At 36.0% G+C, this 25,670-nt stretch overlaps 1 protein-coding gene across 1 annotated transcript; it reads right to left on the bottom strand.

The window, feature by feature from the left end:
- Positions 1-235: 235 nt before the first annotated feature.
- Positions 236-2,729, bottom strand: LOC104235621 (B-box zinc finger protein 21-like). Its single transcript, XM_009789430.2, has 3 exons — positions 2,338-2,729; positions 1,290-1,697; positions 236-990 (listed from the first exon to the last, which is right to left on the bottom strand). The coding sequence occupies exons 1-3, from the start codon at positions 2,521-2,523 to the stop codon at positions 685-687; spliced, it is 900 nt and encodes a 299-aa protein (XP_009787732.1). The 5' UTR covers positions 2,524-2,729; the 3' UTR covers positions 236-684.
- Positions 2,730-25,670: the final 22,941 nt, after the last annotated feature.

Genomic DNA, 25,670 nt, shown 5'->3' with positions numbered 1-25,670 from the left:
AATTGAATAGCAATGGGATTGAAGATTGAGGGAGTGTTTAAATTTGTGAATCAATGTAAAATAAAATCCAAATCTTGCGTCGAAACTTGTATTTGCTCAAAGTTCCACTATCCAGTCCTTGTAGAACGAATTTTCTTGAAGCTAGACGCATCCAATTTGCTAGTCTAGCTTTGTTATACGGTCAGAATCATCTTTTCCCTTTGTGCAAGACAATAATACACTCTTTGCTGGTCTATTGCCGCACCAAAATGGTAAACATATATGGTGACTTTCTTTAACTGTCACTTCTTTGATCCAAATTAAACGTGTCGAACTGAAACAAAGAAAATTTTTGTGGAAGTACAACGAAAGGACATGACCTGTATTGTCTGTCACAGATTCAAATACCTAATTTTAAGGCTCATTCATGGGATTCACCCAAAAAAAAATATTTACAGCACAAGAACTAGCAAAGCGAATTGAACTGGAGCAAAAAGGAGGAGGGTCATCTTTTTTTTTTTTTTACTCTGATAAGAGGGGATGGAGAAGGAGGTTCAAACTAAACCAAGAAAAAAAAAAGCTGACAGACAAGTTAGAGAAAAGATCATTGCAATATTCTTGATTTGTGCTTGTCATCCTTGTGCAGGGTCATCCTTCAGACATTCGATAAAATTGGAACGATACAAAGAAGATCATCGGAGTTTTCTACCAAAGAGTTCTTGATCTCTTGAAAGAGGTGGAAGGTGGGCTAATCTGTGGAACAGCAAAAGAATTGTCATCTCTCCACTTTCTACTGGACTTGATGCTATTGACTTCTCTTGAGTCCTTGATCCCAATTTGCCCACCAAAGTTCAAATTTGAAGGAGATAAAAATTGGATCTGAATCTGCTGCTTTGACTGCAGAGGAGAAGGGGCTTGAGGAACCCAAACACCAATATTTTGTGGGGGAAAAGAACTCATATGACTCTCAAGATCAGTATCCCAAAATGACAACATATCCTCATCACCAATCTACCAATGACCCCCAAAAAAAAAGAAGATCAGAACAATTGCATTATATTTTACACTTACATGACCTTAAAGAAAAAAGAGTTCAACATAAACGGCAGCCCGCCGATAGTGTAAAGATTTTTTTTACAATCAGGTCAACCAAAAGATATGTACAAGTGAGATCGTTAACCTTGAAACAAAGGCAGGTTACCTATGACGATAAGTAAAGATGACTTGATAGTGTAAAATTTTTTACTGTCAGCGTATATAACTTAGGTGCCAGAAAATGCAGAAAAGACTAAAGGAGCATATAAACAAACCTTAGAAGACCCATTAGGAGTAGAACAATCAAGAAAATCTTCAACATGCCAACCAGGCAACATCTCTAAGTACTCTGATATACTACTTGTTAAGTTATTTCCCCCAACATTCACCAATTGAGAATTACATCCACCAACTTTCTCTTTAACAACCGTCACTGCTTCCACAGCTGCAGGCTTATTTGTGGGGTTTTGAGACTTGAAACTTGAAGCAGAGGAATTGGCAGAGGAAGCTGCTGATGGTGATGGTATAGAAGAATAGAGAGCAGAATTTGCTGAGAGCTTAATACCAGTAAGAAGGTATCTGTTATGCTTTTGAGTGTGCTCATTTACTTTGTGTATTGAAAGATCACACTCTCTACATAGAATTGCCCTATCTTGTTGACAAAATAAGATAGCCCTCCTTTCCTGTGAATACACGACCAAAACCCCATTATCAAGAAGGTAAAATCAAACAAGAATCATTCAACACGTTAAAGAGATTAGTAACTAATTAACCACACCCCCCCACCCCAAAAAAAAACTCTCCCAATATGATGATTGTTTTATTTAGAAGAATATTCTTTTTCTCATGTACCAAGTTTGTCACGTCCCAAAACTAGAGGGATACCAAGTGTTTTAGGCCCGTTGTGCAAATCCTTAACCAATAGCGAAGCGAAGAAATTCAATAAGAATGTTCAAAATTTGAATACCCTTTATTCAATAAGGGTGTTCAAAATTTTTGAACACCCTTTGTCATTGGGCTATGTAAGGGTGCTCAAAAGGTATTCAATTGAGCACCCTCAGCCATACATAGGTTCGCCCTTGCCGTTAACCCTAGTAAATTTACCAACTAATAGAACTCCGTCAATAAACCTTTTGGGAAACGAAAAAGCGAAGAGGAATTTTGAGATTAAGCTATGAAATTCACTAATATATAGATGATTTCTTCCTATCCGTCTGAATCTTGATTAATGGTATATATCGAATCTTGAAGCTTACTAGGACACTACAGTTATAGAAAAGAATAAACAAGAAATTTGAGATGAAGCTCTAAAATTAAGCAAACCTGACAAATATCACACAAAGGGAATTGTTTAGTAGAAGGTTGAAGAAGAGAGAAACGCTGATGCTTGCTAGCAAGTTTGTTGACATGGTGGACGCGATGGTCACAAGCTTCACAAAGGGCAGCTTCATCTGCTGTACAAAATACAGAGGCTTCATTCTTGTTACAGACATCACACTGTATCTTCATTTGATTACAATTATAGCCACTTTCTTGTGGATCAAGATTGTATAACTATGAAGTTGAAGAGGAAAAGGAAGTTGCTAGAACAAGGGAGAAAGCGAGAAAGTTCAAGAAATGAAGGAGTGTTTAAGAAAGGAAAGTTGAGAAGAGAGAGAGAAGATGGAGGATTATTTTATTATACTTCTAGTACTATAATTAAAAATAATGAATCTAAACAATTAAACGTTGAAATTACGAATTCAACAGGACCAAGCCAAAATCTATATTTCTGTTAAAAAATTCACTTAATTTCTAGCAATAATTTATTCAGAACTCTAAAAGTTGTTTTTTCTATAGTAAACTGATAAATTCAAAATATTAAATCCGCCTGTGCGAGAAAATACTTTTTTGCAATAGGTACAATTAGGAAAAAAATTAGGTGTCTCGGAATTTCAAAGGTGGATTTTTTTTTTTTGAAGTCAAAGTAGAAGGAAGCTTGCTCCCTTTTCTTCGTAAAATGCAATGCATTTCTATTTTTATCTGGGAACGAACTTCCAGATAGCATGGGGAATATACCAATTGATATTTATAGAAAGCTAATAATATATTGAACCAAAGAGGAAGGTACATCAAAATAGTGACGAAGATAGAAATTCACCAGGTATTGATATTTGAAAGAAGTGAAAAAAAATTTCGATAAAAGATGTTTAATATGTGTTATATACCTCTAAAACGTAATATTATATATATAATATAATTTTTCGACGAAAAGTGATCAACTGACCACCATGTGGCTTCCCACTGCATCAAAACATACACTCTACTAAATTGACGTTTCCCCCCTAATGTTAGCATAAGAAAAATACCCTTAGTAATATCTAGTTTATATTCGAATCTAGATATGATGATCTTTTAATAATATAAGTAACTTCCCAACTTCATAAAATATTGTAAACAATTTAGATGGAACATGTTTCCAACTAAGTTCATTTTTTTTTGGTTTTCACCTGATGTTCGGTATTTGCATTGGAGTCCGATTATATTCAAATTCGCTCCGTGTAGGGCTTCATTCGGGGGAAGCGCTCCCTACCAAGGATTTTTCTATACCAAGGCTTAAATTTGAGACCTGTGATTAAGGAAAAAACAGTCGCATCCACTGCATCACATCATTTGGATTAAATTCATTTATTTAAATCTGATATAACGGAGTTAAATAAATAAATTTACCACCAAAGATCCTAGTCACCCTTATTGGACAGATAAACAGCTGCAAATGAACTTCAAAACAAAATATCTCGTAAAAGTAGGACATAGAAACGAGGAAATATAAGGAAAAGTACTTCCACTATTATTTTTATATTCTTATTTAATACATCTGTGTAACATGGGTGGATAGCATGGGATGCTTTTAAAAGCAAGCACACTATGTAGCAAATACATGTATTTAATGGCCCAAGGAGCCAATAGAAGAGTGCCAGCGAGGATTCTGGAGTTGTGTGTGTCAGCGCATGGGCGACCAATAACTCTTTTTTTTCTTTCTTTTTATTTTGTTCATATTGGCGACCCATAATTTAGACATTATGAAGTTCTAAATTAAAAAAGTAAATTCTAAAATGTGTATATAAATTTTTTTTGACAGCACGCCCATTCTCTGTAGTAACTTGTAGGCATATAAGACCAACAAGGGTTGTGGTAGAGTGGTCAACACTCCTTTAATTCTTAACCAGAGATCTCGGGTTCGAGTCTCTTGGTATGGAGTCGCATTTGTTATGGAGCGCTTTACCTCCCAATATAGGACTTTCCGGAAAATTCGGATTTAATTGGGCCTCAATGTGAGTATCGGACACCAGGCGAAAAATTAAAAAAATTAAATAAGAACTGTAGGCATATTAGGGTAACAAATTTCGTATTAAGTACTTATTAGGTTTTTAAAAGAGCTCACTTGCGAGCCAGACTCCTCTCCCTATTTTACTGTCCAAACAAGTAACTTGTAACGCCTATGACGAATTGATGAGAACTAATAAGTTTCTAAACTGACAAACTTCTGAAAACGAGGTGATTAGTCCCACATCAGAGTGTGAGAGAAAAGTAAAGGACTTTATAAGGCATAACACAAGTTCATATGGTACGCACGTTTTTTCGTTCAATACTAGCGTAGCCCAATAAACGAATTTGTGAGGCCAGTTGGGAGAAAGCGGACAATACATGTCATGCGCTTGGGTTGTGATAAAGATGGTATCGAAGTCGGATACTTCCTTAGCACGGTGACACGACAAACCTCAACAAGGATGCAAAATCCCTAAGGGGGTATATGTGATGCGTCATGGGCGCGGGCATCTTGAGTCGACACGGGGGGATTATTGAAGGACGGGTAGGCTTCTAGACTAACAAACTTCTGAAAAAAGGGGTGCACATGGAATATTATGCAAATCTTGCATCGGAATAGAGAGGAAATTAAAAGGCTTTATAGCGCATAACAAATTCACATGGTACGCACGCTTTCAGAATCGATAGAAGTGTAGCCCAAGGGACATATTTGTGAAGTCTGTTGGGTCAAAGCGAATAATACACACCATGAACTTGGGCTTGAGAGATAGGATATTAGAGGCGGAAGCTCCCTCAGTACGATGGTAATTGGAGCGAAAAGTGAACGACTTTATAGGGCATAACACAAGTCAATTCACATGATACTTGTGTTTTTGGAATCAATGATGACATAGCCTAAAAGAGAAATCTTAAGGTCCATTTGAGCCAAAATAGACAATATGTATCATGAGCTTGGATTGTAACATCATTTGTTCTAAGTTCAATGGTTGAGTCGAGCATGATCAAATTCGAGATAATAGCTTCGAGTTCGGGTATCCTATTGTGATTGGGTCTAACTCTATTTATTGTTTTTCGATAATTCATAACATGAACCGTCCTGAAGCGTTGCGTTCTATCGTCTCCACGAACCGGTGGTTGAATATAGTGGGTGAAATATCAATAATCTATTGTTTCTCATTTGAGTTATATATAAAATTGATTAAAAGAAAGAATTTATACTAAGTTTGAAGCAATAGTAGGTACAATGATCTTTCATATCTATTAACTTTAAAACCTAAATCTACCACAGTAACGAATCTCAAGTAAAACATGTACGGCAACTATGCAATTTATTTCCTATATAGAAGCATCAGCATGTGGATCCTAGCTCATTGCTTCCTCGTTCTGTTACTTCTTCCAACAACACAATGGTACGACTTGTTTTAAAATAAAAAACTAAGAGATGATTATGTCATGCATGACATTATCAACGACGAATATTTTAAGTAGAGACATTGTTTTATAACATCTTTCAATTATTTATTACTCCACTATACTAATTAAGCAGAGTAGTATTTTTCTATTTTGCATGGCCTGTTATACCACATTTAGAGCTCGTTTGATAGAGTGCATTAGAAAAAATAATGCATATATTATCTTTGTGTATTAGTAATACCTTGTTTGATACACTTTTTAATTCTACGTATGACTAATACAAATATTAGTTACATACGTCTTATGTATAGCTAATATATAGTAAATTATGATATTAGCAATACCAAAACTATTAATACATGTATAAACTTAGTTAAAGATAAAATCGCTCCTTCAAATTTTATGCTTGATTAAAATTCTTTTTACCTGTTTTTATTAATATCATAAGAATCCAGTTGACAAATATGCCTTTCCTAAAAAAATTTCATCTCGATTTCTAATATTAATTTCTTTCAATTAGTCATCCCTTCTATTAAAATGTTATAATTAACAATGAAGATGCTAAAAAATCGCAATTCCTTTTTTGTAAATTAAAGTACTTTTCTCTACGGTCGTGAGATTTTTCCTCTCCCTCTCATGTGAGGCCAATTGCTCCATGGAACACTGTTTTGGATCAGCAATTGTACAAACTGTATAGACCAAACTAATGTAATTATTTTTAAAAAATTTAGAGGGTATTTTTGTAAACAAATAAGTTTCAAAGAAACTATGCAATATATGTAATTTTTAATACACCAACCAAATAATCGATAAGAAACAATCTCAGCATAACTAATACATGCATAACTAATATCAACATAACTTAAACAACATTACAAATACACTTTTGTCACGACCCTAAAACTAACCCGATCGTGATGGCGCCTAACGTGAAACTAGGTCAGCCGACATAAACTCCAAAACCAACCATAAGTTCATAAGTCATTTAAAATCATTAATCAGCTAAAATCCCATAATATAAGTTTAAATAGTGCGGAATATACATACATACACACACACACACACACACACACACACACACACACACATATATATATATATATATATATATATATAACACAGCCCGACATCGGGGTGTCACCAGTCATGAGCAACTACAACCCGTCTATGAATAAGGAAAGACAACATAGTTCGAAAACAATGCTAATACAAAGCTGAATAAGATAGGAAGGAGAAGCACTGGGCTGCGAACGCCAAACAACTATCTAGTTAACTCCGAAGGCCTGCTGGAAGACAAATCAGCACTCGTTATCGCGACCCGAGACTCTTAGATCTGCACACAATGTGCAGGGAGTAATGTGAGTATGCCAACTCAGTAAGTAATAAAAGTAAATGAAAGCCGAGCAGTAAGAAAACACGTAAAATATGTCATAACACTACAACAAAATAGTATATGTCCAGAATAATGCAGTAAAGCAATAAAACTCGTAAAAACAACTCTATTCAGTAAAACCTTTTTAAAACCCCTTTCAATAGTTTCAAATGAGTGATAAAAACAGTGAGTAGAAGGATAAAAATGTAAACAACCCCTATGGTAAAATACCAACAGAACCAGCCCATCAGGCTACATCACAATCACTCGTAATCAGCCCCTCGGGTAATAAAATAAAACAACAACAGCTCCTCGAGCAATATCACATTTCACATTGGGTACCCGCGCTTACTGGGGGTGTGCAGACTCCTTGAGGGGATCCTACAGCCCAAGCGCTATCACAATCCATCTCGTGGCATAACAAATCAGGCCCTCGGTCTCTCATATATTACAATTCAGTACACATGCTGTGGCGCGCAGCCCGATCCCATAATAATCCTCACAACACAGGCTCTCGGCCTCACTCAGTCAGAATTCTCTCAAGCCACTCAGGCAATAGTAAAACATGATGCTCAACCCAAATATCATTTGAAATATCAAAATGGGGTAAATACGGCTGAGTTATGAAAACAGTAGAATACATCATGACTGAGTACAATTATGAAGTCAAAACAGTGAGAAATAGTAGTAAAAATTTCCTTAAGGGTCCAAAATAGTTGGCACGAGGCCCAAATATGGCACGAGGCCCAAAACATGATAATACTTTCCAAAACACAATGATATCAAACAGTTTTCAATAAATACGTGACTTAACAATCATACGAGACGGACTAAGTCACAATTCCCAACGGTGCATGACCCCACGCTCGTCATCTAGTGTGTGCGTCACCTCAAAGTAGTACAACGATGTGAAATTCGGGGTTTCATACCCTCAGGACAACATTTACAATCATTAGTTACCTCAATCCGGTCCAAACCCTAGCCCGCGATGCCTTTGCCTCTCGACTCGGCCTCCAAATGCTCCAAGTCTAAACCAAAAATAGATTCATACCATCAAAATATGCTAAGGGAACAAAGCCCACTCGAAAATAACCAATTTGCACCAAGAATCCCGAAATTTGTCAAACCCGACCCCTGGGCCCACGTTTTAGATTCCGATAAAAATCACAAAACTAGAATCCTTACACTCTCACGAGTTCATACGTACCAAATACATTAAAATCCGACCACAAACGGCCCCTCAAATCCCTAAATCGAGGTCTCCAATTTCAAGCCCTAGTTCTCCAATTTTTAACCCTTAATTTCCATAAATCTCAAGCCTAATCAGTAAAATATCATCATATAAATGAGTTTTAGTTCCAAGAATTTTACCTCCATGAAGTTCCCTTGAATTCCCTCTTCAAAATCTCCCAAAAAGCTCTCAATCCGATTTAAAAATGGTGAAATAAAGTTGAAAATTGCGAAGGAAACCTTATATAGGTTCTGGCCTAGGGATTTCGCACCTGCGGCCTAAATCCCGCTTCTGCGGACCGCACCTGCGGCCAAGACAACTACATATGCGGTTCTTCATTTAATCCTCTAGGGCCACATCTGCGTCCCTGAACCACATCTGCGGTCCCGCAGATGCGCCCAAAGCACCACATCTGTGGCCAACCTCCCACTGACCAAAACTCGCTTTTGCTGTCTCCTCTATGCATCTATGGCGTCACACCTGCGGTCCCCAATCCGCAGATGCGGAAACAACAGAAGCAGAAAATCTACTGCATTAACTCCAAAAACCCAATCTCTCCGTCAACCATCCAAATCCATCCTGAGGCCCCCGGGACCTCAACCAAACACGCCAACAAGTCATATAACACTATTCAAACTTGTTCCAACACTCGGAACACTCAAAACAATGTTGGAACACCAAATTACCCTCGGATTCAAGCATATGAATTCCAAAACCTCCAAATTCCGCTTTCGATCTAAAAATCTATCAAACCTCGTCCGAATGACCTGAAATTTTGCACATACACCCCAAGTGACACAATAGACCTACTCCAATTTTCGAAATTCCATTCCGACCCCTATATCAAAATCTTCGCTACCAACCGGAATACGCCAAAATTCTAATCTTGCCAATTCAAGCCTAAATTTACCCCGGACCTCAAAAACACATTCCGATCATGCTCCTAAATCCCAAATTACCTCACGAAGCTATCGAAATCATAAAAACCAAATTCCGAGATCATTTACTCATAAGTCAACTTCCGGTTGACTTTTCCAACTAAAAGGCCAACTTAAGAGACTAAATGTCTCATTCCTCCACAAAACCACTTCGAACCCAAACTAACCAACCCGATGCGATGAAATACAGCTGAACAACATATAAAGAAGCAGAAATAGGGGAAACAAAGTAGTAACCCATGAAACGACTGGCTGGGTCGTTACATCCTCCCCATCTTAAACAAACGTTCATTCTCGAATGAGTCAAAAAAACATATCTGAAGTCTCAAACAGGTGAGGATATCTGTTCTGCATCTCCCGCTCGGTCTCCCAAGTAGCCTCCTCCACGGGCCGACCTCTCCACTGCACTTTCACCGAAGCTATATCCTTTGATCTCAACTTTCGAACCTAGCGCTCCAAAATAGCCACTGGCTCCACATTATAAGTCAAATCACCATCTAATTGAACCGTGCTGAAATCAAAAATATGATACAGGTCGCCAATATACTTCTAGAGCATAGAAACATGAAATACCGGATGCACACTCGATAAGCTAGGTGGCAAAGCAAGCTCATAAGCTGTTGATACCCAATTTTTTCCTATATATTTTTAATATGCATAAATACTTTCAAATAACATACATATGCATATATAATCATGCACATGGTTTTTATAATTTTTCTATAATTGTAAAGATTTTAAATTGATTTATTTCCTCCCTTTTTATCATAAAATCCCAAATAATTATCCCTCAAATTATTTTTGTGGTAATTTAGTCATTTGAATTCTATATTTTATGCCAAAATATTGTTAAAATATTTTTAATGCATTTTTATAATTACATTATATTTTTAAAATTAATTGGCATGTAATTGCAATATTAGCCCTATTAATGTATAATTACATTTATATGCATAAAATCAACCTTCTATATTTTTGAAATGTTGAATATCTATTTTAAATCATTTTAGTACATGTAGTAATTTTTTTAGAAATTATATATTATTTATTATAAATTATATGGGGATAAATTGGCTATTTAAAATCTAGCCAAATTGCATTTCAATTTTAGCCTCAATTAAACCCAATACCCCAGCCCAATTTCGGATTAAATAACCTGACCCAGGCCTTAAATATACCTACCTGACCCAAAACCTATCTTGCCTTTTTTATTCCAAACGACCCCCAACCTTAACCATTTTCCCTCATCCGCCGCCATAAGATCCTCTCCTCTATCAAAACACTCTCAACCTAACCCTAGCCCTTCAAACGCCGACCTCTCTTCTTCGGTCATCTCTAGTGACCTCTCATCGTCTCCTAAGCCTCCAATGGCTTCTCTCATGCCATGTCTACTTTCTCTAAGGTATTCAAGGGCCCAGGGCCATGCCGACTTGCATCTAGGATTCGTAACTTGTCTGTTTTTGACTACTCCAATATGATTTTAAGTAAAATCATGTTGTATTTGTTACGATCCTTGGGGTTCTAGACAGATTCTTTCATCTCTATATAGGTTTCTTAGGGCGATTTGAGTTTTTTTCTTTAATATTTTACACTGTCCTTGGAACTCTTTACACAAATCATTAATTTCAAGTGTTTTTTCACTTTCTTCTAAAATTAGGGTTTCAGAGCTTCTTTTAAAACTTTGTTTAACTGATTCTTTGTGTTTAAACTTTTATTTCTTGCATATTTTACTGATTCTATGATTTTATCACATCTTTAACTCGTCTATGTTGAAAGCCCTAATTTTCTAGGTTTCTTCGTTTGGTTTTGTGATTGATCGGTTCTTGTTTGAGTTTCTGTGACTATCTTGCCTCGAATATGTTTCTATTGAGTTTCTTAGCCTAACTTACATAAAATCTATGTTCTTGTGTTCATCTTGACTGTCCAAAACTTGCCTCTTTCTATTAGTGTTATTTAACCTTCATGTTTGCTATGTCTGGTTATTCTTATCTCACTCTATTTATATGCTAGAACATTGACTCATGACTTTCTCTTTGATTGATTCTGGATTCCATATTTCATGGTTCGATTGGAAGACTTTCCTTTAAAACTTCGATTCCTACACTTTCTATTCAAATTGATTGATTCGCCTATCTTGTCTGCATTGGTACTTTATTCTTACTGACTATCTCCTTAATTAGAGTTTTTTGAACTTAGCCCTAATTGTTTACCCTATACTTACTGTATTTGATATCTTTCCTTATTGGTCGTACATTGATTTCTTTCCTTATTTGTTACTTGTTCTTACCGTTTGAACTGATTCCCTTAAATTAAGGGAGTACTTGTACTGATTTTGCTCTAATTGGGTCTGAGTTCCATAATTACTATACAATTGTGATTCTTGCCTTATTTTACCTAGTTTCGAAGTAATATATATACATACTCTCTCATTAACACAAACACATTGGTTTAAAAAGCTCTCTCACACTCAAAAAACTTTCTGATATCTCTTTGGTTACTTGCTATTATTCTGAGTTAGCGAGCTGCAAGCCAAAGCTAGCTATTGTGCTTTCTTATTCCTTACTTTGTGTTTACCATCCCTCTACTGGTATGTTCTAATTTCAATTCAAGTGCCAAAACCAATATGTTTCTTTAACTACTTCAGTTTATCATATTTCTAATTTGTTTCTATCTATGGTTCTGTTGTTCAACATACAATTGACATGTTTACATTACTACTTCATCTAGCATGCTAGTCTAACCTTCTTAGGGCCTTTTACAACATGTTCTACCCCCTCCCCTAGTAGTCTGTCTCAACATGACTCTACCTTGCTTTGAATGCTTGTCTAATTGTAATCCAGTTTTGATATGCAAGCTGATCTGTCGCTTTAAATGGCTGATTCTATGATTGTTTCTGAAACTCCTACTGTATTGGTACCAATAGCTATCCCTTAAAATCCTTTGAACCCCTTTCAAGGCTTCTCTGATTTTGTACCTATATACATCTGTGCTTACTGTGTGCCCTATACGTACCCCACATCCTCATTACCCCTTGAGTGGATATGTACACCTGTTTGATTCCATGTATTGAAGTGCTGATGAACTTCTTCTAATTCTGTATTTGATTTGATTGATTGTTAGTCACCTTAACCTTTTCAAAATTGTCTTATTTAATAACTCCCTATTTTCTTACAAAACTATTTCAAGAAAATCTCTTGTAACACTGTTTTCCTACTGAAACCTTTTCAAACTATGTCAAGCACTCTCATTCTACTCACTAGGTTCTTCCCCCTCCAGTATGTGTACTTTCTTGGGATCCTTTTGAGAACCCTCTGAACTCTGGCATACTAAGGCTGGCCCTTCCACACTGCACTTACTTAATTTGGTTACAAAGTCTGGGTGTGAGCACTGCCCGAAATCCTTGAGATCCTTAGGGAACTTCACGCACCTAGACAATGATATTGTCTATGAAATTGGCATTTGAGGCTATTGGAGGTTTGAGGAAATCACTTGAGCCTGTTTTAGGCTCCCTATAGTGTAACTTCTTCTTTTCTTTTTATCTATTTTATGTAATTCATTCATTTGGTTTGTAATAATTTGTAAACGTTATTGGGGTGACTAGTGAAGAAAGGTGGGTAGTTACATATTTGCGGGGTAATATGGGTAGAAACCATGCCTATAGGATTTTATGTTTGCCTTACCATGTTAGAAATCATGCCTATAGGTCTCAAGTGTTTCCAATAATAGAAAGCATATTTATAGGTCTTAAAATCAACTTCACAAGTATATACCATGCCTTTAGAATATGATCTAGTTTAACTTCTGTTATAAAAGGGTATTTACATGTGTTTTCATTTGTTATCATGCCTACAAGTTTCTAACATTAGCTTTTAACAATTAGATATCATGCTTATAGGGAACAACATTAGAGATTCTGCTTATAGATCTAAAATCAGTTTAGTTTAAATAAGTCAATCCAGTTTATGATTAGTTTACTTCGAAACTGGTCTAATTAGTGGTTTGTTTTCCCTGAAATGAATTCTTTCAAGTACTGCTCTAATTTACTATTAGAAAGCATGCCTATAGGAACTCAAGAGTCTGTTTTAAAATCTGCCCACTCTTTTACTATATCAAAGTAGTTATCATGCTCTTAGGACACCACTATTCAGCGTGTAGGCAAGCCTATAGAGCGTTTTCAAATCCTGCAATTCTGAAACTGTTTTTGCTACTTAATGTTGTCCTGATGTAACATGCTTAAAATTAGTAGACAAACTGATAGGGCCATTACTTCTGAGTTTATAAAATAAACCGCCTATATTCTATGTCTTGATATTCGCTTAGACATCATGTCTTAGGATACCATTTAATAATACGACCCTTATTTGTGTTTGAGCGTGTTACTTATGCGCGTTGGTTCTGGAGGTAAACTTGAGCCTCTAATTGCTTCTTTTCTGCCTTATGTGCTAAGGTCCTATTTGTTCTTGCCTGTCACCTCAGTATTTTCTCCTTTAAACCTTAGGGGTCTATCTAGAACTGCCTATAGGTAGAGGTCCTAAATTTCCTCCAGGACCATTAAGAAGGGATGGGTAACAGCACGCAATAGAGATCGCTAACCAACACTCACTTTAATAACCACTAAGTGGGTGGGAAGGGTAGATATGGGATATGATGACTACGCGTTAATGTCACGTGTAGCCCTTCATTGAGGAGTGTTTACCGGACATTGTGTGGGGTGATCATGTAGGCTAACCAACCTAGAACCCCTCCTTTCCCAAATCCCTTCTGTTTAAAACTTTGTTTTTATATGTATACAACTTGTTCAAAATCTTTGTCTTATTGTTTGAGTGCTACAACATCCAACGTGCTTTACTTGCAAATTATTTGATTCAACTATTTATTTGTTAATGGACTGATTCATAAGTTAAGTTTGGTCGGGACCCACCGTTGTGGACCCCGAGGGGTGCCTAACACCTTCCCCACAAGGTTATTTCGAGCCCTTACCCTAAATCTCTGGTAATGCAAACCAATCCAAGAGTTAATCACTCTAGGTGCCCTAACGCACAATAATCCATTAGGTGGCGACTCTTCAAATACCCAATTCCCAAAAGGAAACGAGTTGTTCTCCCATGAATGTCGAAACCCGGACTTTCTCTGCAGAGAAAAAAAGGGGACGTGACAGTATGGCGACTCTGTTGGGGATACCTTTTAGGCTCTTACCATAACGAACTTGTTTTGTGAATTAGTCTTAAGCATGCTTTATCTTGTGCTGGAGACATACACTACTCTTATTTGCTACCTTCTCTCTACATGAGGCTAATCCCTGCCTCCATACCTGCATGAGGCTAATCCCTACCTCCATATTTGCATGAGGCTAATCCCTGCCTCCATATCTGCATGAGGCAAATCCCTGTCTCCATATCTGCACATGAGGCTAATCCCTACCTCCCTATTTGTATGAGGCTAATCCCTGACTCCCTACTTATATGAGGCTAATCCTTGCCTCCCTACTTGCATGAGGCTAATCCTTGCCTCCCTATTTGCATGAGGCTAATCCCTACCTCCATATCTGCATAAGGCTAATTCCTGCCTCCCTATTTGCTTGAGGCTAATCCCTGTCTCCATATCTGAATGAGGCCAATCCCTGCATCCCTATTTGCATGAGGTTAATCCCTACTTCCCTACTCACATGAGGCTAATCCTTACCTCCCTACTTGCACGAGTCTAATCCTTGCCTCCCTATTTGCATGAGGCTAATCCTTGCCTCCATACTTGCATGAGGCTAATCCCTGCCTCCCTATTTGCATGAATCTAGTCCTTGACTCCATACCTGTATGAGGCTAATCCCTGCCTCCCTATTTGCATGAGTCTAATCCTTGACTCCATACCTACATGAGGCTAATCCTTGCCTCCCTATTTTCATGAGTCTAATCCTTGACTCCATGAGGCTAATCCCTGCCTCCATACCTTCATGAGGCTAATTCTTACCTCGATATTTGCATGAGTCTAATCCTTGACTTCATACCTGCATGAGGCTAATCCCTGCCTCGATATTTGCATGAGGCTAATCTTTGCCTCCCCATTCGCATAAGGACTAAGCACTGTACCTTTTCGCACAAATTTTGCTCTATTTCTAGCACTATCTGTTTGCTCTTCTGTCGGGCTAGGCTCTGCCCTCCACTTCACAAGACTAAGCCTTATCTTGTTAACATTATATTATTGCATATCATGAGCTAAAATAACGCCAATCTATTCGAAGGCGTCATAGTCTAAAGGAATCATCCTCATAGCCGGAAGATACCATACCATGGCCTGAGGATCTCTCAAACTTGCGTATCATTATTCAAAGGCGTCATAGTTCGGAGGCACCATCTTCATGGCCCGAGAACACCATTTCATGGCCTGCGAATCCCTCACTGAATAATTCATGGCCCAAGACGTCATGGTCTGAGGACGTCATCTTTAACCATCCGAAGACAGCCTTCATGGTCCAAAGGGAATTTGCATCATGTTTAAATTTTCGCAAATACATGTTTTATTTGCAGGTAACTAGTAAGCAACTGCTATCCTGGCAAGAGCGATCTCACTCCAGTTCCTTCAACTGTTTCGAGCTTTAACCACTCACCATAGCCGCTTCAGCACCTCATGTCCGTTCTTGCAATGATTCCAAAGCATCCCGCCGGTCAAAATTGGCCATCATTTCTTTATCCGAAATCTCTTTTCATCCTTCCCGGGTAAAGAGGGGCAGCTGTTGATACCCAATTTTTCCCTATATATTTTTAATATGCATAAATACTTTCAAAATAGCATACATATGCATATACACGACAACAAAAAGGGTTTTAGCGGTAATTATTTAGTGGCAATACATTAATTGCCGCCAATTTATTTGCGAAGGCCAAATCTTAGCGGCCAATGCATATTAATCGGTAAATATCATAATTTTAGTGGCCATTCTAGAAAATAAACAGTAAAAGTATTAATTTTACTTTTTGTATTCCCTCCAATTTCTAATTTTTTTCTCTATATTCTCTGCTGTTGTGCCGCGTAAACATTATACCCTAGAAATTAGATTAAAGAAAAATAATTCATACGGCCACCATCAGTTTGCTCTCTAAATCTCCATCGGCAACCCAATTGCCGGCCACCATCAAAATTCTTGGTAAGTATCTCTATTTATCTTTAAGTTTTCAATTGAGTAGGTCTATAAGTTGATGCAAATTTCTAATTGCTGGGTGTAGGATTTTGATTGCGGAAGATTTAATTCTTGAATGAGAATTTTCTTAGTATCTTTTCTAATTTGGGGGTAATGGATTTTAGAATGTTTCCATTGTGGGAAGGACTTTGGGCATGACATAATACCCTAAAGAATTTTTTGATGTAGGAGAGTGGGAAGCAGTTTCTAGAGCTCAAAGTGTTTTACGATGGGTAATGTTAGCTTAAAGACTGTTTTAGCGTGATATATGCTTGAAAATGACTAAGAATGGCTGTTTTGGGGGAACTAATAAACGGTCAAAGTTTAGCAATAGAAAGAAATGTTGAAAGGAAATGCTTGATTGATTACGCTTAGATCTCCCAAGCTTCTTCACAGCTTAAAGCTTGAGTTCTTTCAAACAAACTTAAAAAAAAGCACTAGTTCTCAAAGAAATTCTATATTACTCTACTGAAAATCATTTGAATTTTTGTTAGATTCCATAAACCCACTAGCAAATAAGTTCTATTATTTATCACATTATATTTGAAAAGTTTAAGATAACCAAAACACTAATTAGACTAGAGTTAATTTGTATGTAATTAGACATAGGGTGTGTTTGGTATAACGGAAAATGTTTCCGTGTTTTCCAAGAAAATGTTTACATTTTCTTGGAAAACAAGTAGTAATTTAGATATAATAAACATGAATCCATAAACTTTCAAACGAACAACCTTCCGGACCCACAAATTTCATAAACTTTCGAACCGTTAAACTTTCAAAATCGCGGAATTTCGAACCCGTAAACTTTATAATTTTTATGCCCGTAAACTTCCAAACACATAAACCTCCGAACTCATAATTTTGGAACTTGTAAAATTTTGAGCCTTTAAAATGATAAATAATAAAATTAAAACTGAAAAATATATTTAAAATTTTTTTTCGGGGGGGGGGGGGGGGCAGGACGGGAGGCAGTAAAACGAAAAAAAAAACAGAAATTTAAATTACAAAAAAAAAATTAATTTTTTTGGGGAGGGGGGCAGGTGGGGGGATTGGGGTGGGTGGTACAGAAAAATGAAAAAACAGAAATTTGAAATTGCAATTTTTTTTTGCAGGGGGAGTGGAGAGGTAGTAGGGTGGGTGGTAACGAAAAAATTGAAATTTGAAAAAAAAAACCTTTTTTTGGAGAGGGGGTGGGGTGGGTTGGTGAGGGTGGGTAAGGTTGAGAAGGATCTTTGGAAAATGTTTTCCCTTCTCTTGATAAGGAAAACATTTTCCTCCAATTGGAGGAAAATGAATTAATAAGGAAAATATTTTCCAAAATATTTAAGCCAACCAAACATGGGAAAATTGGAAAACATTTTCCGAAAAATATTTTCCTTGATACCAAACACACCCATAGTCTTGAGTCTTAAAGATATGTTTTATAGAGGGTGGTCAAATGTCTAATATTCTTTACTGTTGCTTTAAAAAGTTATTGAGGCATTGCTGTTGTTACTCTCAATCTTCTCTTTTTATGTAGGTTTTGAGATTGTTACTGACATCGTTCTTCTCCTTCACTTTTTTATCTTCATCATCAAAGTATTCTGCTTACCGGGTACCCAAACACTTGAGCCTAAGCTAATTTGTGATGTATAACTATGGCAATTTTTGAGATAATTTTTTTGTGTCAGCTATGTTGTGATTTGTGATCTTTGGATGTTGTTAAATTGGCGGGCAACTAATTGAATTGATTCCTTTATTTTTTTAAGGTTATATGTTTACTTTCGATTGTTATAAGATATTTATAGCAGACTATACTTAAAGAAAATCCTATTAATTTAAGTGTAAAGTAATTCTATTTGAATTGTGGATTTAGGTGGATGTGAACTGTTCGATTTGTTAGCTTTCGACATCTCGTTCTGTTAATTCTATATTGATTTGATTATGTTATTTTTTTCCAAATATATTTGTGACTTGGATTTTGTTCTAAAAATAGTGTTAGTTCTAATTTCGCCTTTTGCACTTTAAATCACGAAAGTATTATTTAATGAAAAATGATCAATTTTAAATCTATTCATTTAAATATTAAACTCTCCCAGCTGGAATGATAAGTTAGTTTCTGTTAAGTTCACCTATCGAAAGTCAGTAATGCAGATGTTAATTTTATTTGTGTTTTCTTATGTCTCATGTATCATGTTCATAGGTTCTGTCATTATTTTTGAATTAAAACTAGAATTCTATTTCATGTCCATAATTCTGAATCTAAGTTAGCAGTCTGAAGTGTCTCACTTTATGAGTTAGAAGTGATAATCTTAAGGAAAACTCTTATTTAACTGAATTACATGTGTAGTAAGAGAATATAAGTTTTATTTTTATAAATCCTTCTATTGCAAAGACATCTACCATGCTTATCTGTCTCAATGAACCTTTTAAGAGTCCATGCTTGCTTTCTTCTTGCTGGTTTCAAGATATTTCCCAAACACCAAGCCATTTTTCCCTTGTAATTTTAGTTGTTAGATTCTTGTTACTAAAATCAGTTCGTTTTCTCTGTGAGTTCATACATTCTCAAGATTCTCCAAATGATGACGAAGCTAATGTTGAGGGAGGAAATGACATTAGAAATGAAAGCGATTTTGAATAAGATAGGTGGTGATTATAAAATATTATTTTGCAAGTGTTATTTATGAACTTCTACGGATCTTTTTGATGCAGAAATTTGAATAAATATACATTTTGCTTTCAATTTGAGTCATTTTATAGAAGATAAATTTTAGTCACCTATGAATTTCTCATATTTGTATTGGTTGATTTGAGTGAATTCTTTGTGCTTTCTTTTACTTATATTTTGCTCATTGTAGCCCTTGTATTACAATATGCTAAGGTGTTATAATCATCGGAGAACTAATTTTGCTGGTGCATCAATACCTTTAATCTCTTGAACTATCTCTGTTGCAAGGGTTTGTTTGTGTACATGAATTGCAATATATTTATTTTTCACAACTTGAGATGAGGATGGCGCTTCCTCCTATTTTGCGTGTGACATGATGATTGGTTGGAGTTAATCTGGTACTAGTATTAGGAGTGTACAAAGGAAACCGACCAACCACACCAATCCAATAGTCCGAGTCAAACCGAGAAAAAAAATCCGACTATGGTTTGGTTTGATTTAGTTTGGTATTGAAAAAAAAAACCCGACCATAATTGGTTTGGTTTGGTTTTAAGTAAAGAAAGTCAAACCGAAACCAAACCAAACCAACCCAACGTTAAATATATAAATTTTTTAGATATATTTAATATATAAATATACTTATTGTGATATAATTTATAAATATTTCTTAAATTTTTTCATAATTTTATCTTCTAAAGTATTATTTCAAGGTTGGACTTAGAACTTTTGAATGTTCCAATAAGTTTTATAGTCATTAATATTAGTAACTTAAATAATGCTAATAAAAGCCCAAACCAAAATCAAATCAATATTAATGCTAACAAAAAATCATTCAATTCAATACTACGAACGACAATGTATTGAATCTTTTTTTTTTTTTGCAATAATTTTAGATAAAAATGCATAACCTATTTTTATTTTTTCTTAGCGTTCAGTCATGTAATTAATACTCCCTTATTAGTCTACTTATTTTAGCATGACTTAGTATTTTTAGATTATTTTATTTTTATTATGACTTTTTAATTAGCAATATTTATATTTCATAATTATATTGTCTTTATTGTTGAATATTTTAGGATAATGCCATGACACATCTCATATTTTGTATTATTTTCTTGAAAAATATTTTATATAGTTGTATCTTACTAGGATTAAAGAAATATTTTGAGCACAAGTTATGTGTTTTGTTCTACGAAGATTTTATCGGAAAAAAACCCGAAAAACCCCGAATAACCCCAAAACCCGAGATTGAAAAACTTGAGTTTTATTGATTTGGTTTGATCTTTAGATTAAATAACTCGATACAATTGGTTTGGTTCGGTAATTGCAAAATTCGAACCAACCCGACCTATGTACACCCCTAACTAGTATAACTTAATGCAGCTAGATAATTTCTTTATTTTAGAATAGGAACTACGCAAACTAAAGGTTGCAACTGACTGATAATTGAACAAGATGACGATGAAGAAGACTAAAGCCCAGCCATATATTGAGGAATTGATGGATAGTCAGAACTACTCTGAAATCCAAGCACATGATGATCAATTTAATGAGTTGAATAGTTTTGTTGGTGGCACTGAGATTCAACATAATGACGATTGAGGTAATGCTTCTGTAGTATTTCAATCTGATTATATATAACATTAGATAACAGCTTTCATTTGCTATATTAAAAAGAAGCAGTTGATTCAACATCAACAGAAGGTATTTGTTGTTTTCATATGAATTACTGACATATTATTGTTTAGCCAAGCCACTTTATTTTATTTGAGCTGTGACGGAGAAATATTCTTCTTCACTTTGGTACTTTTATGTTAAATTATTTACTGCGAAAAGTGAATAGAGTGGTCTGTGATCTGAGAACTTTGATTCTCCTCTAATATAATATATTTGCTTTAATCCTTCACCTTTGCTTAAATTCCTGTCACACCTGTAATTTAAAAAATTTGGAAAATCTATATTTTAGTACAGTTTGTAGAAAACCAGTAACATATAGTACTTTGATGCAACTCAAACAATAGAAAGCATTTTAAGTCCAAGATTCCTAAAAAAAAGTAAGTTAAGTGCAAAAGGGTAAATGCAAATTTTTTCATAGTTCTATAAAATAGTAAGACTCTGTAAGATGTTCAATAAGAAATGCTCTTTCATATCTGGAATAAAATCTAACATATCTTATTGAGTTTGTTGCCAATGTGTGGCTTTCTCATGATAAATTTACAAGAAAATAATAGTTTCACGGTCTCAGAGAATTTGGTTGGCAGTTATGAAATACAATATGTATTTGTAGAAATGGCTGCTATATAGTAATTGAATTAATCCAGTTATAGCTGCTCAACTTGCTATATTCTTGATTTCAGTTTATGATTTTATACTATAATATGCCACATCAATATTGGCAGATTCCTTTAGAGGTTAGAAACTAGATGTACTATCACATGTGCCTTGTGCTATGCTTTTATGTTACCCGAAGGACAACTATGTAGTTGTCCTACAATTGTGTAACGACCCAACGCGTTTTTCGGCGGTTTGTGGCCATGAACAGCTTCACTTCAGGTATTATGACCTGTACACATCGTCGGAATTGAATTTCGAGAAGTTCGGAGTTGATTTGGAAAGAGAATTCTCATTTTGGAAACATTAAGTTGAAAGAATTGACTAGGGGTGGATTTTTGAGTAAACGACCTCGAAATCGGGATTCGAAGGTTCCAGCAGGTTTGTATGATTATTTCAGACTTGGGCGTATGTCCGGACTGGGTTTTGGAAGACCCGGAAATGTTTTGTCGCATATTGTGGAAGTTAGCATTTGGAAGAAATTTCACAAGTTTGGGTTGAAGTGCATTTCAGTATTATCTATGTCCATTTGGGATTCCGAGTCTGGGAGTAGCTCCGTATAGTGATTTTGGAGTTGGGAGCACGATCGGAAGTGAATTAGGAGGTCCGTAGGTCATTGTGGAGTCATTTGGCTAAAGATAGAAATTTGAAGGTTTTTGAGAAGTTTGACCGGAAGTGGACTTTTTGATATCGGGGTCGCAATCCGATTTCGAAAGTGGGAGTAGGTCTGTAATATCGAATATGACTTGTGTGCAAAATTTGAAGTCAATCGGATGTGATTTGGTAGGTTTAAATATCGAAAGTAGAAGTTTGAGATTCTAAAGTTCATAAAGCTTGGATTGGAGGCCGTTTCATGATTTTAGCGTTGTTTGATATGATTTGAGGCCTCGAGCAAGTCCGTAATGTGTTTTGGGACTGGTTGATATGATTGATTGGGGCCCCGGGGGCCTCGGATGGATTTCGGGTGGTTAACGGATCGAAAATAGAATTTTGGAGAAGACTGAAGTTGTTGGTTGCTGGTGTAACTGCACCTGCGAAACTAGGGCCGCAGGTGCGGAGCCGCAGAATCGGCCTTCATGCCGCAGAAGCGGAAATGGACGGCTAGGCTGGGACCGCAGATGCGGTCATTTTGTCGCAGATGCGGGACCGCACCTGCGGAAGGAGAAGCGCAGATGCGGAAGCTGAAGGCTTGAGGGAAGACCACAGAAGAGGCAATTGGTCCGCACCTACGGGACTGCAGAAGCGGTCAATAGACCGCAGGTGCGAAAGAACTGGAGGCAGTGAGTGTTTTAAAAATCGGTATTTGGCCACTTTCTCTCATTTTTCTCTTGGCTTGGGCGATTCTTGGAGGGTTTCAAGAGGGGGTTTTCATCATCAACGATAAGGTAAGCTATCCCCACCTATCTTGAGTTAAATATATTGATTATGTACGGATTTGAGCATGAAATTTGTAGAAACTTGGGGTTTGAGGGAAAACCTAGAAAATTGATATTCTTGGAATTTAACCACGATTTTGGGTATGAAATTGAGAGTAAATTATATATTTGAGTTCGTGAGGTTATGAGTAAAGTTCATCTTCGAAAAATTTTGGAATCCGGGGACGTGGGCACGAGGGCGTATTTGTCAACTTTTTGATCGGAGTTAGGAATTGTTATAAATTGGATCATTAGGGATAATTGAGTATATATTAATGGATTTGTATTATTATTGGCTAGCTTTTGAGCTTTGTTCATCGATTCGAGTCTTCGGAAGAACGTGGAATGCCGATTATGGATCTTCGGAGCGAGGTGAGTCTGCTTTCTAACCTTGTAAGAGGGAATTGTCTCCATAGGTGAAATAATTGGTTATGTGCTCCTATTTGTGGGGGCTATGTATGCACGAGGTGACGAGAGTCCGTGCATAGCTACTATTATGCTATTGTCCGGGTAGTCTAGGACCCAAAAGCATGCTATACTTGGAATATTTGTAACCTTATTGATAGTTGATTGCTTAAATCCTATCGAATTGGTAAATGAATTTCTAAAAAGAACTAAATTTCATTTTTCTAATTTGTTAAAAGAGAATTGGTTTTCTTTGGATAATTATTTCCTGATGACTTCTTGATTGATTGTCTGTGCGTGTTTAAATTCTGGAACGAACCGAACGCCTCGGCAGATTAAATAGATGCATCTATGGTTCGCGCCATTCGACCCTCTGGCAGTGCACATTTTAAATGTTGTTGGATCGGGCCATACGTCCTCGGAAGGATTTGCGCATGCTTGTATTGCTTGCCTTGAAATTTATTGATATTGATATTTGCCTTCCTAGCCTTGATATAATGGAAAACTAATGGATTATGAATCCGAAGACTTTTAATATAAAAAGAAACTTTTACCTGTTCGTGGCTTATTTGAAATTATTGTCATTCTTAATAAATCCATGATTATTCGTATTAATAATATATTACTATTGGAACACTAGTAAGTGTCGAAGCCGACCTCTCGTCTCTACTTCTTCGAGATTATACGTGATACTAATTGGGTACGCATTATTTTCGTACTCATACTACACTTGCTGTGCATTTTTATTGCACAGGTTTATGTGTGGCTAGTGGCTTAGTGGCATAGCGGCATGGTTGATACGGAGACTTAGGTGAGTTGCATTTATCGAGATGTCTGTAGCAAGCAGAGTCTCCTTCAGAGTATTGTACTATATTTTAATTTCTGTCCACTTGTATTCCGGACAGTTACTGTATTTTATTTCATTCACAGGTAGATGCTCATGCACTTGTGACACCGAGTTCTGGGATGATCACGGAATTTTTCAGCAGTTAAATTTTGTAAAGACATCCTCATATATCGAGGGAGTTTATTATTATTATTATTATTATTATTATTATTATTATTATTATTATTATTATTATTATTGTTTAAAAGAAATGATTTCAAAAAGACTAAAATGAGAAATTGCTAGTAAATTGTGGTTGACTTGTCTGATAGTAGTGTCCGGCTCCATCACGACCCTTAGTGGATTTTGGGTCGTGACAAATTGTTCTACTTTTTGGGTTACATATGCTTCTATTGACTTTTGTACTTATAGCTATCTTGAAGACAGCTTATTTCAACTTATTAGAACACACTTCTGTTTGTTTATTTGTATTTTTGTAACAGGGTAAGGGGAGAATCTGCATAAAATCCATTGTGTCCGCATCTTCGGGTTATGCTGTAAATGTGAAACTAAAACAAATTCATTATTATGATCAGTTGATTGCTTCTTTTCATGTGATGATTCATGATTTCCTGCTGCCTTAACTTCAGTGACATTTATAGCTTGAGGTGAGTTAATCCGAGTGGTTTCTTCAGTAATCACAAGCAATTCAAACTCTTCTTTTGCGCAATAAAGTCCCCAGTTTGATATTTGTACCATTAATCCAGGTAAGTAAACAAAATAAAATATAATAAAGAACACTGATGAATTTTGTTCTTTGGTGTTCCATACAATAATATACTAGAAAAGCAGGACTGAAGTTCATCATTATGATAGTGTTTTCCCCAGCCCTCTTTCATAACGCATCTGAAATATCCCACGGACAGAAATGTGCGGCTAACACATTTTATCATTTGTTATTTATATCTAGTACGTTTTGTTGGGGCGAAGATGATAAGAATAGAAGGAGAAGTTAGAGGAATATAAGGTTTTTCCCCTTGGGTTCATATGTAGGTCTCGATCATTCAATTGATTCAGTTGTTGAACTCTGATTTCGTTTAAGTGTCATAAGCTTTAGGTTATGCTTAAATGGAGCCTAAACACAAATAAAATAATGCCTAAATTGTTTTTGCCATGATAGTCAAATCAGGTAACAGTCAATTATTTCCATATTAACTTTGTGAATAGTATATTATAAACGTGATTGAAAAATACAGAGAAAGTAACATGTTTCCAGGCAGCCAACCATTTCTTGCATACAGGTTACTTAGGATACACTAGAATTTTTATTTTAACATGATACTATAGATAAAATCAAGCTAGGAACACAACACATGATATCATTTATTGCACTGTGACATTTATAGTAATATTCTTGCTTTACTAGTTTCTTTCGGTAGCGTAATGTTAAAGTATCTGGAGTTAGAATTCTTGAAGTCATTAGATCATTCATATTTTTTAATTCTAGGTAATTCAGAAGCCAAAAAGGTTCGTGGGCCTACTTTACTAAAAGATATTTGGAAACTTCCGTCGGGAAAGACAGTTGATGTGCTGTTTAA

The sequence above is a fragment of the Nicotiana sylvestris genome, chromosome 10 (genome assembly GCF_000393655.2).
Source record: "Nicotiana sylvestris chromosome 10, ASM39365v2, whole genome shotgun sequence".
Classification (NCBI taxonomy): Eukaryota; Viridiplantae; Streptophyta; class Magnoliopsida; order Solanales; family Solanaceae; genus Nicotiana; species Nicotiana sylvestris.
The sequence above is the reverse complement of the archived record's forward strand: the minus strand, read 5'-3'. Positions and strand labels throughout refer to the sequence as shown.

Bases quoted from the DNA above. Each gene is read 5' to 3' on its own strand.
- LOC104235621 (XM_009789430.2), bottom strand. From the start codon at position 2,523: ATGAAGATACAGTGTGATGTCTGTAACAAGAATGAAGCCTCTGTATTT. The intron at 1,698-2,337 runs GTTTGCTTAATT...GTGTATTCACAG, and splicing joins CTTTGTGTGATATTTGTCAG to GAAAGGAGGGCTATCTTATT. The intron at 991-1,289 runs GTTTGTTTATAT...GGTCATTGGTAG, and splicing joins CTCCTAATGGGTCTTCTAAG to ATTGGTGATGAGGATATGTT.